General features: G+C 51.6%; 1 protein-coding gene across 3 annotated transcripts in view; it reads left to right on the top strand.

Annotated features, from left to right (window-relative positions):
* TBC1D16 (TBC1 domain family member 16) overlaps positions 1-17,298 on the top strand; it is a 28,682-nt gene that overhangs the window by 4,716 nt on the left and 6,668 nt on the right. For 2 of the 3 annotated variants that reach the window (XM_030232093.2, XM_030232092.2), the window contains exons 2-4: positions 1,282-1,511; positions 2,692-3,274; positions 16,349-16,546. In XM_030232093.2, coding sequence (XP_030087953.1) covers positions 1,340-1,511; positions 2,692-3,274; positions 16,349-16,546 — 953 coding nt within the window. In that variant the 5' untranslated portion in view covers positions 1,282-1,339. The remainder of the gene's footprint in view (positions 1-1,281; positions 1,512-2,691; positions 3,275-16,348; positions 16,547-17,298) is intronic. The other variant, XM_030232094.2, reaches the window with a different exon arrangement.

Here is a 17,298-nt window from a genome sequence, read left to right as displayed (position 1 = left end):
TTTGCCATTTCTGCCTTCTGCCCTCCTGGGCTGGCTGGATTTGCCATCAAAACCAGATTAAGGAAATCAGAGCTGTTCAACATCAGACAGTGCTTGCTTAGGCCCTTAAGTATTTCCTCAAAAGGTGCCCCAGGCCAGGGCCTGTCTGCTTGATTTTCCTCTCTGGCTCTCGTGGCCATGCCCTGCAGCCCAGCATGAGGCTGCTCCCCAGGAACAGCCCGGGCTGAGCTCCCCCAGGCCTGGGAGCGTGGCTGTGTCTGGGCTGTGCTGGGTCACACTGGCCTGGTCACAGCAAGCTGGGCCATGTAAACACAAGGGAACAAAAGTGGGAGTTTCCTCTTCTCCTGTGGGTTTGGCAGAACAGAAACTGCCGTGGTTCTGGTGCTTCCCAGCTGGGGATGGCTGCAGGGAGCCTGCTCTGCACTGGGCTTGCTTTGTGTGAGACCCTCCTGCTCTTCCAACACGTCCTGGTCCATCTGCTGAATGCTTTATAGCTTGGGTGACCCCTCTGGGTCCACTGCAGAGCTCCTCATCATCAGCCCCAGCAAGCAGTACATCTCATTTGAGCACAGAGCTTACTTGGGGGTGAGCTGGGGATTGTGCTCCACAGTTCTGTGTAACTCTGGATGAGTGAAATGTTTGCCCTGAGTTGGTGTGCCACACTCTGTGTCCAGGCTCTGCCCCCCTGGTGAACACAGGGCTTTCAAGCCTCATCTCTGGCAAGGCTCAAAAGAACCCAAACCAAACCCAAAAACAACCTCACAGAAAAAAATCCCAGCCCCGAAAACCTCAAACACACAGAAATGACAAGCAGAAGATGAAGTGGGTTTGATTGATGCTGGTTTTGGAGATGCTGTGGCTGGAGCAGCAGCCTTGTGTTCAGTGCTGTGGGCTCAGCCATTTCTGTGCTGAAGGAACCTTTGGGATCAGCTCTGGCTGTGTGACATCCCCGGGTCAGTGACACATCAGGCATGTCCACACGCTGAGCTGTTCCCTCAGTGGGGATTTCAGTGACCAGCATTGCTGTTCTGCCTCCTCCCACGGTAACTGTTAACATGTGGCCTTTTGCTGCCTTCATGTTTCTTCATGGCAGAGACAAATGTCCTGGGATTCTGTGCAGGAGCACCTTTGAGGCATGGAGGTGATGTTACAGACCCACAACATCGGTGGGCTCTTGCCCGAGGTGTGGATTGATGGGAGCCTTGTCCTCAGACAGTGGGTGGCACGTGCTGAGCTGTCGTTATTTTGGTTCTCACACTATTTTTTCCTCCTCCTTGGCAGATCTTCTGAATTTGGCTCCTGACTAGAGCTGACAGATGATGGAAACATTTCCCTGGCGATGTCTCTGGGGCGACTCCTCCGTCGAGCCTCTTCGAGAGCATCTGACCTCCTGACCCTGACTCCGGGCGGCGGCTCCTCCTCCCTTCTCGATGGGGAGATCATCTACTCCAAGAACAATGTCTGTGTCCACCCCCCCGAGCTGCTGCAGGCCATCGGGGAGCACCACCCAGGTGATGGGGGGCTGCAAACCCTGCCCATTCTCTCTTTTTCTCTCTCCTGAGTGCTGCTTCTGTCAAGTTCCACACCCTGGGCTCTAAGAAATGAGGAGGTGCCAGTGGGGACAGGGCAAGGCAGTTTTGTGGAAGGCTCAGGAAAGCCATTCATGAGCTGAGCTATCAGCTCTTCTCTTAGTAGGAAGATTAGTGATATTGCTCCTTTCTCTTCTGGTCCAGCATGGATTTACTGGTTCCTTTTGTGCAGTCCAAAGTTGTCATGTGAGGACGGTAACTTCTGTTGCTTGTTCCAATCCCTGAATTGTTCAGGAAATCCAAGTATCCTCTTGTAGCTGTCATTGCTGGAGTGGCCTCAGCAACCACTGGTAAAGGGAAAATCCAAAAAACCTGATTGTGGCTGCATGCACTGGAGTAAATGAGGATAAATCCTGCTCTGTCCTTTTATTCTCATCTGTTCCTGTGCTCTTTCATGTTCTCATCAAAGACCTGTGGCTCTTGGCTTAGCTTCACAGAATGAATTATTCTCTGAGCACTGACCCTTGCTTTCCTTTTGGTGTGGGTATCTTCTTTTTGCATTGGCTTCCCATAAATACTGTAGCCCTTCAGCTACACTAAGGTAAATATTCTTGAGAAATCAATGTTCAGCTTGCACTTGAAATTGTTTAACTAAGAAACAGTAGAACTTTTTCATGTGGGAACACATTTTATGATTTACTCTTGATTAGTAAATCTGTCCAGGAAGTCCAAGTATTTGCATGTAATTTCTGTGTTGAGTTAGGCCAGAGGGAATTCAAGCTGTTTAAAAGCCACATGCAGACTTGAAATGATTAGCAAATACCGAATAATGCTGAGCTCTTCACAATTCCTTCAACAGAATTCTGTCCTGGTAAATTAAAGGGTTTGTTTTGCCCATGTAGACTGGAAGTGAAGCAGCAGGAATCATGGAATGGTTTGGGTTAGGGGGGATCTCCTGAAAAGGTAAAGGGAGGACCCTGAAGATCCTCCCTGCCACGGGCAGGAGTGCCTTTCACCAAACCAGGTTGCTCAGAGCCCCACCCAGCTTGGCCTTGAACATTTCCAGGGATGGAGCGAGCCGGGGAAAGGGAAATTCCAGGGCAATGGGTTCCCTTACAACGACTCCATATCACAACCAGTGCTGCTGTGCTCTCTCTCTCAGGCTACCTGTGCTTGTACATGGAGAAGGACGAGCTCCTGGGAGCCACGCTGATCCTGGCCTGGGTGCCCAACTCGCGCATCCAGCGGCAGGATGAGGAGGCCCTGCGCTACGTCACCCCCGAGAGCTCCCCGGTGCGCAAGGCGCCCCGAAAGCGCGGCCGCCACGCCCAGGCCCTCGGCAGCGGCCAGCCCGCGTCCCCCCCGGAGCAGAGAGGGGCGCCGGGCCCCAGGGGCGACTCTGAGATCCTCCCGGTGTCCCAGCCGGTGAGGGACGGGGCCCCCTCCTCGGAGGGCGAGAAGCTGTCGCAGAGCGGCGCCCGCCGGTCCCCGCAGCCGCCCCGCAGCGACTCGGGGACCCTGTCCACGGTCAGCTCCCAGGAGGAGCACTGCAGGTCTGAGGGCACGGAGGAGGGCCTGGACTGCAGGGAGGACGAGGGCTCCTTGGAGCTGTCTGCTGACGATGTGAGCAGGGACAGCACTTTTGACTCTGATTCTGATGCCTTCTCTTCCCCCTTCTGCCTCTCTCCCATCAGTGAAGCCCTGGGGAAAAGCAGCAGCTCCGTGTTCATGGACAGTGAAAGCAGGTGAGTGTATCCTTCCTCTGGGTGCTGGGTGTTGAGCTGGGAGGTGCTGAAGGGAGTTGAGAAATGTCACAGTGGCATTGAGCTCAATGCCCTGTCTTGCTTCAGACTCCTATGGAGTTTACAGGAAACTGTCAGCCAGTTCTGCTTCTGCTTAGGGAACCCTGGCCCCAAACATCAGGGCTGTGTGTATGTCCTTTCAGGTGAACTGTCTTGAACCCTGGAAGCAACATTGCTAAATTAAACGGGTCCTTTGTTTGCCTAATTGGCTCTGCTGAGGATCTGAGCTTGTTGCTTCTCGTGCAGAGCCACATCAAAGGGCCCTGCTGACTTCCTGAGCCATGGGCACTCCTCCGGGCCCTGTGTTGACACGAAACCTGCGTGTGGGAGCTTGTTTTGCTGCTATTCAGAATGTGGTCTCACTTCAGACAGATAAACATTAATTCTTCCATGTCTAAAACCTGGGTATTTCAGTCAGTGCTTCTCCGTGTCACCTGCAGTAAACTCCAAAGGGGGATGAGGGCACCTTGGCAAGGGAATAAGGAGCAGGAGAGCACCTGTACAACTCCCTGTTTCCATACCCAGTGGTTCTGACTTTCTGGGCCCTGCCCTGTTGGTGTGTTACTCACTCCCATCTCAGGGAGGATGGATGGGATGCATTCCTGAAGCACCATGGGGCTGATTTTTAGGCTACAACTCAACTTTGAAACTACACCTGAAATGAGGAAAACGAGTTCTCCTTTGTGCATGTCAGCAATGCACAGACTGCACTGACAGTTGAAGAGATTCTGCCTCTATTTTGTGGGCTCATCTCAAGCCCAGAGAATGCCAGTAAGAACGAGGCTTGTGAGGAAGTATTCTAATGGATTCAATTCTCTCTGGATATTTTAAAACTCTTCTGTGAGGTGATGTCAGACTTTGTATCAGCTTTGCATTCAGGGTGTGCCCAGGGTTTGCTGGGCTTGAGCTCTGCAGCACCTGTGCAGTAGGATGAGTGATGGCTGTCCCATCCCATCCCAAGTAATAAAGTGCAGCCTTTGCCAGATCGCTGGGTGAGAGAAACCCCAATGAGCACGAGGGAAATGTGCATAGCCTGGCATCTTCTGTTCTCACGGAGGGATTGTGAAGCTCAGGGCTCAGGAACGTGTTATTACCCCACTGTAGTGGTGGGAAGTGGGAAGAGCAAGGGACACATTTGGAATAACATCCTGGCTGCTGAAAACCAGGAGGCTGAGCTCATCCTGGGGAAACCCCAGTCCTGGCGTGGGCCACAGCCTACGTGCTGTCCCAGGAATGCTGTGGGCTTGGGCTGCTCCCACGCTGTCCCAGGAATGCTGTGGGCTTGGGCTGCTCCCACGCTGTCCCAGGAATGCTGTGGGCTTGGGCTGCTCCCACAAGGAGCTGGTGCAGGAGGGTCCCAGGCAGTGTCCAGTGAGTCGGGAGTGTTGTGGTTTAACTGTGCTGCAACACTTATGCTCTGAGCTGCAAATAGTGTCAGGAAAGGAAGGAAATATGGTTTATTGCATCTTCTGTGCCTTGTCTGTGAATTCCTGTGGCATTTCCCTGCCCTCTGCCGGCTCTTCCTCACTGCTGCTGGAGCCCAGACAGCTCCAGCCAGGCAGAGCCGGCTCTGCACACACAGTCTGCTTGGTTCTGCTTTTTTTCCCTTCTTTTTTAACTCCTGTGCTGCCAGTCTGAAGCCTCACGCAGTGCACATGACACTCATAATTGGCAGCAGATTAATAAAACAGAGCTTTTGTTGTTTGGGATTTTTGACTTGAAAGGGTTTTGTCCAGTGTGTGCATTTTTTGTGCCAATTTGTTCTTCCCCATTGAGCCGCCTTCCATGGAATCTGCAGGATCTTACAAGCTGTTGAGTGGGAGATTTTGCATAGAAGCCTTTGCAAAAGTCTGGTCAAAAAGCATCTCATATTTCCCGCTTTCATCTCAGCATTTTGAGGGACAGGAGATGCTGCTGTTTCAGGAGTCACTACAAACATGGGAACAGCTTCTTTGTTTCTTAAGGGTTTGTTTTGGTTTGGGTTTTTCTGCTGGCTGCTTCCCCTCTGAGCCAGAATTGGAGTGGGAACAAAGTTTGTGCTGCTGGCAGATTGTTTGAGCTCTCTTCCCTCCCCACCTCCGAGTCACCACCTCCTCTCTGCCAGGAGGAGCGACTGTTTCTGGTTGTTTCCCTCTGCTCTGGGGAGTTGCTGCAAAGACAGCTCTGCTCTTCCCTGTGGTTGTTGCAGAAGCTGAAGGAGTATGTTGCATTTCAGTCCAGCCAGCTTCCTGTGTGATATCCTCAGAAATGGAGAAACAGGTCACTGTGGAAGAATTGGGATGTACAGGTACACTTGGATCAGATGAGAGCAGGGGCTCAGCAAGCTGCTTGACAGAATTCATATGTGACAGGAGTCACGAGTCCCATCTGCCTCTTGGAGTGTCCCTGAGGAGGTGGCCTGGCCACCTGGGCATGAGGGAGCCCCAAACACTGCAGAGTGTGCAGGAGGAGGGAGGGAGGTGGGCTGGGGAGCCCTGGAGTTGCACAACGAGTCAGCCAGTTGCAAGTCACCAACTCGCCTGGTGGAACATAAGGAAACAAAAACGTATCCATTGTTTTTTTCCCCTCTTTGCTTCAGTTTGACACGCTGCCAAGGGTCCCACGCAGTGATCGATGTGTCCTCCTCCCATTCACACAGTTCCTGGGGCTGAGAGCAGTGGGAGTGTCCCAGCACCAGCATGCACACTCCTGCTTCTCTCTTTAGACCAGCCTGGCACACTGCTGCAGGGTGTCCTCATCCCTCAAGGAATGGTGGCCTTACTGTCCTGGGGTTTGTGTCCTTCTTAATCCTTAGTGCTCCCAGCACGTGGTTCCTGCAGGAGGCAGCTAGTGTGGGGAAAACCTGCACTGATGGCAGCTTTGTCAGGGTCTGTGTTTCCGTGGAGAAAGAAGGATTCTGGAAATAAAATCATTCCATTCTGTCCCTTCCCTCCCCTGTCCCGGTTGTTTGCTGGCTGTCAAGAAATGTTTGCCTTGTGGCCTGAAGGACACGAGTTCAGGGCAGCTGCTCTCTGTGCCCAGCTCTGGCTCGCTGCTGCCTTGGGAAATTCCTCTGCTTCCATTTTCCCAGCAGTAAATTGAAACTAAAAGGCTTTTGTTACATCCAGGCAACCAAACAGCATCTGACACTTCTGTAATGTCCATCCACTGATGCTGCTGGAGTTATTGAACTGACCGTGACATCAGATCTATACAGTCAGTTGTGCAAGCACTTAGTGCTCTGTGAGTAGGGTTTGGTTTGGGGTTGGGTTTGTGCTGTGCCAAAGTGATCCCTGCATAACAGGAGCTCTCATGGGTGCTCAGGAGGCTTTTCACTCCTCAACTGCAATTGCTGCTACCTGACAAGCACCACAACAGTGCTGAAGAGGAGATGCACACGCTGGCATTGGTTCCTTCACTCACTTCACCTTGGGATGTTGGCCAGTACAGTCAAAATTTGGACTGAGGAGCCTCAGTGTTGGAATTGTATGAGTGGAGTTTGGGGCAACATCTGGCCCGAGGCTGGAGCTCCGTGAGCAGCCCCACAGGTTGACAGAGGCCAGCAGTGCTCCCACAGCTGAGGCTGGAAAGGACGGGCAGAAGCGACCTGGTCAAGGTGGAATCAATGCAGGAAGGAAACATCTTTCATGAGACATCGATCATTCTAGCAGGCAGTAATAAAAATAACGAAACACTGTCATAATGGAGCTGGCTGATGGTGAGTTCTCATGTTCTTCAGCAGACATGAATTCATGTGGCAGATCGATCACAGACAGCCCAGGCGAAGCTCACACAGGGAAAAACTCCTCTGGCGTCGCAGCTGATGCAATTTTTACGGATGTGTTGCACATCCTGTTGTTAAGCCGCTTCCCAGGAGCTCATCAGTAAATGAGCTGCTCCAGGAGCCGGTGGGAGCAGCGCAGCCATTGCATCATCTTGTTTTGGCAGCTCACCTGAAGGGCTGAGAGCCGTTCCGACCTCTGCAGCAAAAACAGGAGACAAAATTATAAGGGAAATGAGCTGAAATTAGAGTGAACTGGCAGGAGCTCTGGAGTCATCAAGAGATTGGGAATTCATCGCTGTTGTAACAGAAGTGATTATATTGGAACCAGGGGAATTGGTCACAGACTTTAAAATCTCCTGTAACTTCTTGCAGCATCTCAGTTTTGAATTAATTCAGCCCTGGGGAGGAGCGAGGTGGGTACCTGGTCCAGGCTTCAATTCCCTAGGACTTGCCTGAACTGGTGCCACTTATAATGTAAGACAGCAAAGCTCCTAATTTCATTTGTACCCAAACCCATGCCCGGGCAAAAACATCCACAAATCCTTCTTCCATCAGAAGGATAGTCCTTGGTGTCTTCTGTTTGTGTTCTGGGGTCAGTGTAAGCTTCCCTAAGGGAGGAGTGGTCTGTGTGGAGCCGGGCACTGGGAAGGGGAGCTGGCCTGAGCCATCAGCAGCACTGTGTAATCAATTAAAGTTGTTCCCGGCTGCAAAGCTGAGAAGGTTGGACAGATCCAAGAGATTGCAGAGGCATACGGCTCTATCTTGCTTTATATAAATATTTGAACAGCAAGAACATTAATTATAGCAGGTTTGTTTTTTCCCTCTCTTGGGTTGCTGCCAGATTTCGTTGGAAGAAAATAGTGACAGCTAACTTGGGATCGGGAATTGCGGCTGAGGGGTCCGTGAGGCTCTTTATCTGGGATGTTGGGGAGGGAGCGAGAGGGGTGGTCCCCAGGAGGGAGACCCCAGGGCAGGCAGCGGGAGCCAGGAGGGGACACGGAGGGTCCCCTCTGCCCCCGGGCTCTGAGGCGCTGGGCATGGTTCAGGTCTGCTGAGGACGCTGGGGAAGGCCCGGAGCCCTGCTTCGGACACAGCTCCGTGGGCAGGCCTGTGCTGGCTTTCTGTGGAGCCGTGGATTGCGGCTGCCGTGGCTTTTTTGTGACCGTGAGGCACTGCCATGGCCGGTGGCTGTGACCATGACCGTGGCCGTGACCGGTGCCCACGGCCATGACCATGACCGTGACTGTGACCGTGGCTGTGGTTGATGCCCATGCCTGCCGCCCATGACCACGACCGTGCCCATGGCCTGTGGCCGTGGCCGTGACCATGGCCGTGACCCATGCCGGCGGCCATGACCACAGCCGGTGCCTGTGACTGTGGACATGGTCCATGCCCGTGACCGTGCCCGTGTCCCGGGCCGGGGCCGGGGCCGGTCGGTGGCGCGGCGGGACCGCCAGGGGGCGCGCTGTGCCCAGCGGTGCCCCCCGGGACTCGCGGTGCTGCCCCCCCCCCCTCCCCTCAGCGCGGCCGAGGCGGGAGATCCCGGAGCCGTGCCTTGGTTTGGGTGCAAAGGGACATTAAAGGCCACCCAGTGCCACCCCTGCCATGGCAGGGACACCTCCCACTGTCCCAGGCTGCTCCAAGCCCATCCAGCCTGGCCTTGGGCCTTTCTAGGGATCTGGGGCAGCCCCAGCTGCTCTGGGCACCCTGTGCCAGGGCCTGCCCACCCTCACAGGGAAGGATTTCTTCCTAATATCTCATCTAAATCTGCTCTCAGTTTCAAACCAATTCCCTCTGTCCTGGCACTCCATCCCGTGGAAATTGACTCCCTCCAAATTTCTTGTCAGCTCCTTCAGGCCCTGCAAGGCCACACTGAGCTCACCCCAAAGCTCCTCCTGCCCAGGTGAGCAATGCCAGCTGTGCCAGCCTCTCTGAGGCCACACTGAGCTCACCCCAAAGCTTCTCCTGCCCAGGTGAGCAATGCCAGCTGTGCCAGCCTCTCCTCCCAGCAGAGCTGCCCCATCCCTGGCATCATCCTGGAGCCTCCTCTGGGCTCTGCAGCAGCTCCAGCTCCTGCCAGCTGGGGCAGCTCTGCGGGTGAGGTCTCACCTGAGGGGCAGAGGGGACAATCCCTGGCCCTGCTGCCCACGCTGGGCTCAGCCCAGGCTCAGGGGGGTTCTGGTTCCAGCACACACGGCCAGGGAATGACCAGCACCCCCCGGTCCTTCTCCCCAGGGCTGCTTTCACCTTTTCCCTGGATATTCTTGCATTTCTTCTGTTATTTATTTATACAATCGCAACGCCCAGAAATCTGAATGGAGAGCAGAGATAAATGGCACTGGCAGGTATCCACAGCTTTGTGAGGGAAGAATTGCGTTAAGTGAATCAAAATAAAGAGCATGTCCCCTCCAAAGCGCCACAGTATATGCAAATAAATCTGCATGGCCTCTGTCTCCTTGGCTCGGGCCTCGCAATTATCCCAGCATTAGGCATTTACAATAACTCTGGAACATGCTTTTAGGCAGCGCTCCTCTTTCCTCTCCCTTTTCTGCTACTTGAAGCAAGCTCTTCCCTTGGGAAATCCGCATTGTCTTGTGGAAACAGTGAAATCCTCCCTGGGTGGTGCCGGCTCAGCTCACGCTGGGGCAGCAGCAGGGTCCGGGGAGTTGGTTAACTTTGCCACTAAAATGTCCCCCTGAAATTCCCAGTTCACTGCTTAGAGCCAGGAATATAAGAACAAAGGTAATCGGCAGGTCTTTCAAGGGAGCAGCGGTTTGAAGGCTTGATTATAATTAGCATAATTAGGGGAGAATTTTATTTTTGCATGGATTGAACTGAAAGGGAAAAAAGCAAAATAATCCATTGATTTTAAAAATAAAATAAACATGGGGAAGAAAGGTCTCCTTCTCCAGACTGGAATGGGCTGAAAAGCAAACATTCTTTTTCGGGCTTTGCTGAGAAATCACTTTTTCCATCTAAGGAATTTCTTTTTTTAAAGTGTTGCATTTCGATTGATTTATTAATGAGTGTAAGCCCAGGCATGAGGTGCCCCTTTTCTGTACGGATTGTAAAAACCCAACACTGAGCTTCTGGAACATTTTCCTCCCTCAAAGTGAAGGTAACATTTGCATCCTTGAGCAGTGTCCGCTCGCTCTAAGTGATTTGTTGTGTTTGGCTGCTCGGAGCTGTGTGTATTTTATTGCTAAGCATCAAACCGCTCATTCTGCCCCCTCTCTCTCCCTGCAACAAGAAGTCACAGAGAAAACCAGAAAAACCTCACTTGGGTTTACCTGAGCAGCTACACCTGTGTGGAAGCATCAGCTGTGAAAGCGGATTGTTTGTCTCCTAGCTGGAGCTAGATGTGTATCACATTCCAGGCTTTGGGGAAAAGCGATTAAAACACCCATTACTTCACTACAAACTTCTGCTTATTTTTTTTGCCTTTTCCATTTACATTCAAAGTAATGAACTCAAGAACTCTGGGTTTGTTTTGTTTTCCTTTTGCTTTAACTCCAGCACTGGGGGGACCCTTTGGAAGCCATGGGGCTGTTTTCCTAATGCCCCCTTGCTGGCTGGAATCGCTCAGCTTCCCCTCCGGCCTCAAGGCCTTGGAGGGATGAATGAGGAGCAACAAAGCCCCCAGTGTGGGGAGGCTTTCACCCCTCCCGGGCACGGGGCAGGATGGTGCTGTCACCAGTGTCTGGGATGGGGATCCGTGTTCCATCTGTGCCAGGTGCTGGGAAGCTCAGGGAAGGCAGGCAGGGCGCTGGGAGCGCGGATTGCGATGGCCCCGTACAGCAGAACAAATCGGTTTGATCTTTATTTCTCAAGGACAAACCAATTACGCCCGTCAGAAGGCAGAGCTGCATAATCGGGTTTGCCGAGTCCCTCGCCGTGTTGCGGTGGTTTGTTTGTCAGGCTGGCGTTGGCAGAGCTGCTGTTAGTTCCCAGCCCCGTCCCTGACGGTGAACTTGCTGCTTCAGCCCAAGGTCAGAGGGTGCCTGAGGAGTCCCCGAACAAGGCTCTGGCCACGGACCCTCTGCTCGGTCCGAGGGGAGGGAGGGACTCCAGCACTTCTGGGATGTAAACAGCCTGTTCCTGGGGTGTTGTTAATAACAGGAATGCGAGGAGTGACTAACAACAATGCGCTGACTTGGACAAGGGCTTGGATCTGCTTCCCGGTGCCCTGCTTGAAAGGATACAATTATTTTTCGTAACTGTTTATTTTCCCTTTACAGCGAGCTAAACGAAGCAAGTTTGTCAGAGGCAGAGTGCTCCTAATTTGGTCTCCAGTGACCTCTGCCGCCGTGATTGGCAGCCCGGTGTCAGGGAGGAACTTGTGCCTGTGAGATAGAAATGAGCAGAACAAATGCCGTAGGACAGCTTGAGTTCCCGGGGGGACACGGACTCAAAAAGGTGAAAGAAGTGCAATTACAGGAGGTTTTCAGCACAGAAAGTTAATTAGCTACTAAATAGCATTTAGTGCCGTTCAACGTGGGGAAATTTATGTTTTGAAAGCAAACAGATCAATGGAAAGCCTGTGGAACAAGCTCTTGGAAAGTCCATGTTGACATCCATGCACTTTGTACTGTAACAGCCTGAGTAGTTTTTCCCAGGTTTCCCCAACAAATAGGAGGAATTGTTGGATTTGTTTCCCACGTGTTTGCAGATGTATAGAAATGCTTCCACATGAGGATGCTTTGACATTTCATTTTAGAATCCTGGCTAGGCTTTCTAAATCCAGGCTATCGACCACCTTGTTCGCTGGTCACCATGGTCAGTGGAAATCCATTCTGTTTGGGTTCTCTGAGGCACAGAAACTTCAAGTTCCAAATGTTTTCAGCCAAAGGGTGGCTTGAACACAGTTCTTAACCTGGTTACTCATATGTGCTGGTCAGAGTGTGACAGCAGCATTTCCCTGTCTGTGGCTGGCTCTGTGTGCCACACTTCGTGGGAAGCTGGTGCTGTCCTGCGAGTGTCCTTCCAGCCCTGCTCTGCAGAGCGAGCAGAGACATTTCAACATTTCTTTTTTAATCCTAAATTACCAATCTGGTTTCCTTTGCATGTCTTTTGTGTCACTGAATTCAGCGTGTTCCAGTCTATAATACATGTATATTGTCAAGGACACTTTTTTTATCAGAACAATGGATTTGGGTTCCAGATACTCAATATTACCTTACTCTGTACAGCCATGCACTAAATTTTTAGGCATTTCAGGATAGCTTTGAACTTTTATTGGCGGATTATTTGTTTGAAGCTGTCTGTCTTAGCAGCTGATGCTGCCAGGAGCCGTTTCACCTTGCTGGGAAGAAGAGGAACCCAGAAGGTCAGTGCCTGTGGGGAATAGTGGAGAAACAGAGAAATGCTAACCCCTGGGGAGGAAAAGGGGCATGTAATTCCCATTACATGGATGCTCATACATTATGATGATACTCATTGTCTGTAAATGATGGTCCCAAGCCGGCGTGCAGGAATGCTGGGGCTGTGGGAGCTGTTATTAGTGACTGATGGAGAGGCAGCTCCAGCAGCAGGGCTTGGCTCTGGCAGGAGGCTCTCTGGGAATCAGGTGGTGCACGCTGACAGCTTGGGTAACCGCCACATCGTGGCTGCAGCCTTCAGCCCCTTTCTCTCTCGTAATTATATTTGTCACATCACATTGTAAAATGAGTTATTAGGTCTTTGTTGCTGAAATTGGCTTCCCAGGTAATCAGGGCAGGTCTCTGGAACAGAAATAATAATTGGGTTCAGCTCTCTCTGTGCCGTAGGTGTGTTCCAGGGCTTTGGAACAGTGAGTTGGGTCCCATTGCTGCAGGTTGAGTCTCACCTGAGCTCCTCAGTGGGGCGTGCGAGAGGTCCCGTGGGGTGGGAGGGGGATGGTGGCTCCTTGGGACTGCAAAGGCTCCAGGAATGTGGATATGGTTGGCTGCTGTAGTTGATTGTAGAGTGGGGAAAATACATCAGCCCCTGTTCTTGCTCCCCAGCAGGATTGGGATGTATTTTGGGACAAGAGTGGTAGGACTTGGCTGAGGGCAAGAGGCTGAAGTGGAGTCACAGAATCACAGAATTGTTTGGGTTGGAAAAGCCCTCAGACATCATTGAGTCCAACCGTTCCCCCAGCACTTTCAGGGCCACCACTGACCCATGTCCCCAAGTGCCACATCCATGTGGCTGTTAAATCCCTCCAGGGGTGGGGACTCCACCACTGCCCTGGGCAGCCTGTGCTAATGTCTGACAGCCCTTTCCATGAGGACTTCTTCCCCATTATCCAACCTGGCCCTCCGCTGGCACAGCTTGAGGCTGTTTCCTTCTGTCCTGTCCCTTGTTCCCCAGGGGCAGAGCCCAACCCCTGGCTGGCTCCACTCTTCTCTCAGGGAATGAGAAAGTCCTCTCTGAGCTAATTTTCTCCAGGCTGAGCCCCTTCCCCAGCTCTGTTCCCTTCTCTGAACACGCTCCCTCCATGACCTTCTTGAACCGAACACATGAGCATGGCCCGGAGTTTCCTGACCCAGGTTTTCTAATCCTCCTTGATTTTTTTCCCTGTCCCTTTTATTCCCGTGGCCCACTGCACTTGTTTTGCTGACCAGTGCTGTGTACTAGCTGGTGCTCTGTTTTTCCTGGATCCCACAACCCAAAGTCTCTCTGGAATGTTCCTCCAGCTATTTGCATTGCAGTGCTTCAGCTTCTGCTTTTATGGGGTGCTGTGACAGATAGAATAGTCTGACAAACAATAAACTCTTCCCCTGCATTTGTCTATCTTGAGTGCTTGGTTAGAGGACTCCCCAAACCCCACAAAATTAGCAGAGATCATACTGCTTGTTATCACTGACCTACAGAATTATCTCAATATTAAAGTTTTATTTAAAAGTAGTCCAGAGATTAGAGTATTTTCAATTTTTTGTCAATCAATACATACAGGAAAAAGTAATTTTAGACACAGTGTGGGTTTTTCCGAATTTCCCCGGTGACTCAGTGAGCACCAGCACGAGGTGCTTCTGTCTCTGCTCTGTCCTGTGAGAATGTTTGTGTCCATTGACTCCTGTGAAGGGCAGGGAGGGCACAGGTGTCTCTTTCAGATTTCACCCTCTGCATCATGAGAACATCGGAATTTCCCCGGGCTGCCCAGGCTGAGGCTTTCTGCTCACCCCTGTGCTTCTTGCTGCCTGTGAGGGCTGAACCCCCTGAGACAGGAGGCTCCCGTGCCCAGGGATGCATGTGCGAGCTTGTCGCCGCTGCTGGATGGGAACTGCAAACATTTGTCTTGGAGAAGCATTTCCGGAGGTTCCCCCGGTGCCAGGACTGTGCCCGGCCTCTCCCGCCCGCAGGTCTCAGCTGGCTGCTGCTGCATCTGGGGCAGGTTTGGGTTTTGGAGCACAGGGAGCTGCAGCTGGAAGTGATGTGCTGAGGAGCTACAGAATGCCCAACATCAAAACCAACTCTACTGGCAGCTCATTTCTTGGCAGCTCTCTGGACATTTGTGCTGGTCATTTCAGATGACGTTCTTGAAGAACTGGCATGTGGACCTCTGTGACCAGCACCTGCATGATCCTCACACCAATCCACGCTCCAGCCCTTTGCTATGCTGACCAGCTCCTCTTTGCAAGAGTTTTAGAAAATGGATTGCCTCTGCTTAATCTTTGAGTTGGTTTGAGTCATCTCTTCCAGGAAAATCCTGTGTAACCAGCTGTGGCTGTTATGAAGTGTTGCTCCATAAATACCAGCTGCTCCTAGCAGGCAGTCCAGCCCAAGTGTCTTGTACCAGCACTCTTGTTACATCTGTGTTAATGTTAGATACTCAGTGTTTTAGAACGTGTTACATTTTGCCACCTTATCAGAAAGTAAGGTGATTTTTCATAAAGGCCAGTACAATCTTCATGGAAAAGTTCCCAAGGCAGGGGATGGTGTACAGCTGTGCCTGTGGTCAAAGGAATCCTGGTGTCTAACCTGGAGTGAGTTTGGATGTGTGGTGTGATCCCAACTGCCACATCCCTTCAGAGTCCTCATCCTCTGAATGGCCTGAGTGTGAGTTCTGCTTGCTGCTTTCTTTCCAAAAACCGGCGCAGCAGAACTTCCCGGAGAGCCACGAAGCTGCTCCTTTAGCTGGAGCCAACCAGCCTAGCTCTCATCCCGTGCCACAGGAGCAGGAAGGGGCTGGGGGAGCTGAGCCACACCCTGGAGCAGGGCTAGGAGGAAAATGCCCCCAGCTGGCTGGGCTGTCCAGAGCCCTGTCCCAGCATGTGCTGCCCTGGCCCATGGGGCACTGCTGCCCAGGACGCTGCTCCAGGGAAGAGGCCCCGAGCCAGGCGCAGGAGGCACACGGATGTGAAGTGCATGCTGAGTGTGTGATTTCCAGCCTTCAGTGCCCACATTGTTGGATAAGAGGATTAGAAAACACCACATAAAGTGGCCTTGCAGGGGGCTGCTTTGTACCTGCTCCGGGCCTTGTCTGGCAAACCCCAATTTCACAGCAGAGCCCATTCAGAGCCCGCGCCGAGATTGTTCACGTGCATTGGCCTTTTTACGAGCCAAGGGGTCACAGTTTCACGTTCACTCATTCCCAAAGCACTGATAGTTTTCATTTGGGATGGGGGCTGGTGGGGACATGGGGGTTTTTTGAGTCTGAGCTCAGGTTGCATTTAAAGCTGGAGATCTGGGGTGGATTGGGAAAGGGTTGGGTTCACTCTCTACTTTATGGTGGATTGAAGAGCTCAGGTGTGATTTCCCAATCCTAACTCTGCCAAGGTTCAAGATTGCAGGTGGAAACCATTTGTCTGGAGTTTATAGACATGAATCCAGGCTTGGCACGTCCTCTTGCAGAGGTGTAATGAGAAACTCAAGTTCAGGGGAAACATCTTTGGATCTTACTCGTCAAAGAGGGAATTTCCAGATGAGATCTCAGGTCCATGCTGCTGTTGGAATGTGCTCATTCCTCCTGTCCCCATCCTGATGTGCAGTGGCTGAGCTGGACACTGAGGGCATTGCTTGAGCTCCTTCATTTTACCTTCTCAAAATATTGTGTTTTGAGGAGTGGCTTTGGCTCTCCCCAGTTCTGCATGCAAGAACTTTAGGACAAGGCCAACAGCAGGATGCTTTTGGGAATGGTAGGGATTAATTTAAATAAAAATAATTTAGTTGGTGAATGAATGCCAGTTTCAGAACTCTGACTAAAGGTGTTTCACATGGAGCATCTGTGATTGGTGCACATACCCACAGCCTCCTGTGGCTGACAGGGTTTTTGTCCCCACATTCTGCCACAGGGACACGTGTGACAATCGCATGACCTGCTCCACCAGCTCTGCCTCCAGCCTGGACACCAGTGCCCAGTTCCAGGAGAACAATGGGCAAACACAGAGCACCAGATGGGATGAACAGCAGAAGGTATTTGCCCTCGAGCAGGTGTGTGGTGTCTTCAGAGTAGACCTGGGACAAATGAGATCCCTTCGCCTTTTCTTCAGGTACTGGATCCTTGTGTGAGCTGTATAAATCATGGGAATTATGTGAATTGTGTGTGAGCTGGGTGTGAATTGTGTGTGAGCTGTGTGTGAGCTGTGTGTGAGCTTTATAAATCATGTGAATTGTGTGTGAATTGTGTGTGAGCTGTGTGTGAGATGTTCATGCTCCATGCTGGGGCTCTGGGCAGAGGTGATTTCTGCAATCCCACCTGGAAGCCTTTCCAGAACAATTGTCTGCAGGAAAGTGAGTGTCAGCCTTCCCAAGGAGAGCCTCTGAATTACAGTCAAAGAGTCGAAAGGATTTTATTTTTAGTAAAGTAAAGGTTGCTCTTAGCTGTCATACCATAAATGCTTCAAATAACCTGGGGATATGAAAAACATCTTTATCTATGGTACCTTTTCTTTTGCCTGCCTCTCACCAGGCTCCTCTGGAGTCTTGCTGCTCTCAGCCTCTTCAGTTATCTTTCAAATTATTACAAAATTTATTTCAAATAATTGCAAAAATATTTTTGCTCCCTCTTTTTGCTCTCACTCCCTGTTTCTTTGGACAGAGCTGTGTGTGAGCATGTCTGCACATCCCTTGGAGCTGACTTTGTGTACTGCCTTAATGTTTCTGGGGCAGACTTCCTGTGGCTTTTTTCTCCAGGGAAGACAAATTTTAATTCCTTCATGTGAAGGAAGGGTAAAAATAGTGCTGCTACCAGGCACAAGTGGAGAAAATTGTCACTATGACCATGTCATACCATCATAAAATA

Source organism: Serinus canaria, chromosome 18 (genome assembly GCF_022539315.1).
Source record: "Serinus canaria isolate serCan28SL12 chromosome 18, serCan2020, whole genome shotgun sequence".
Classification (NCBI taxonomy): domain Eukaryota; kingdom Metazoa; phylum Chordata; class Aves; order Passeriformes; family Fringillidae; genus Serinus; species Serinus canaria.
Note: the sequence above shows the minus strand (reverse complement) of the source record. Positions and strands in the feature narration are given on the sequence as shown.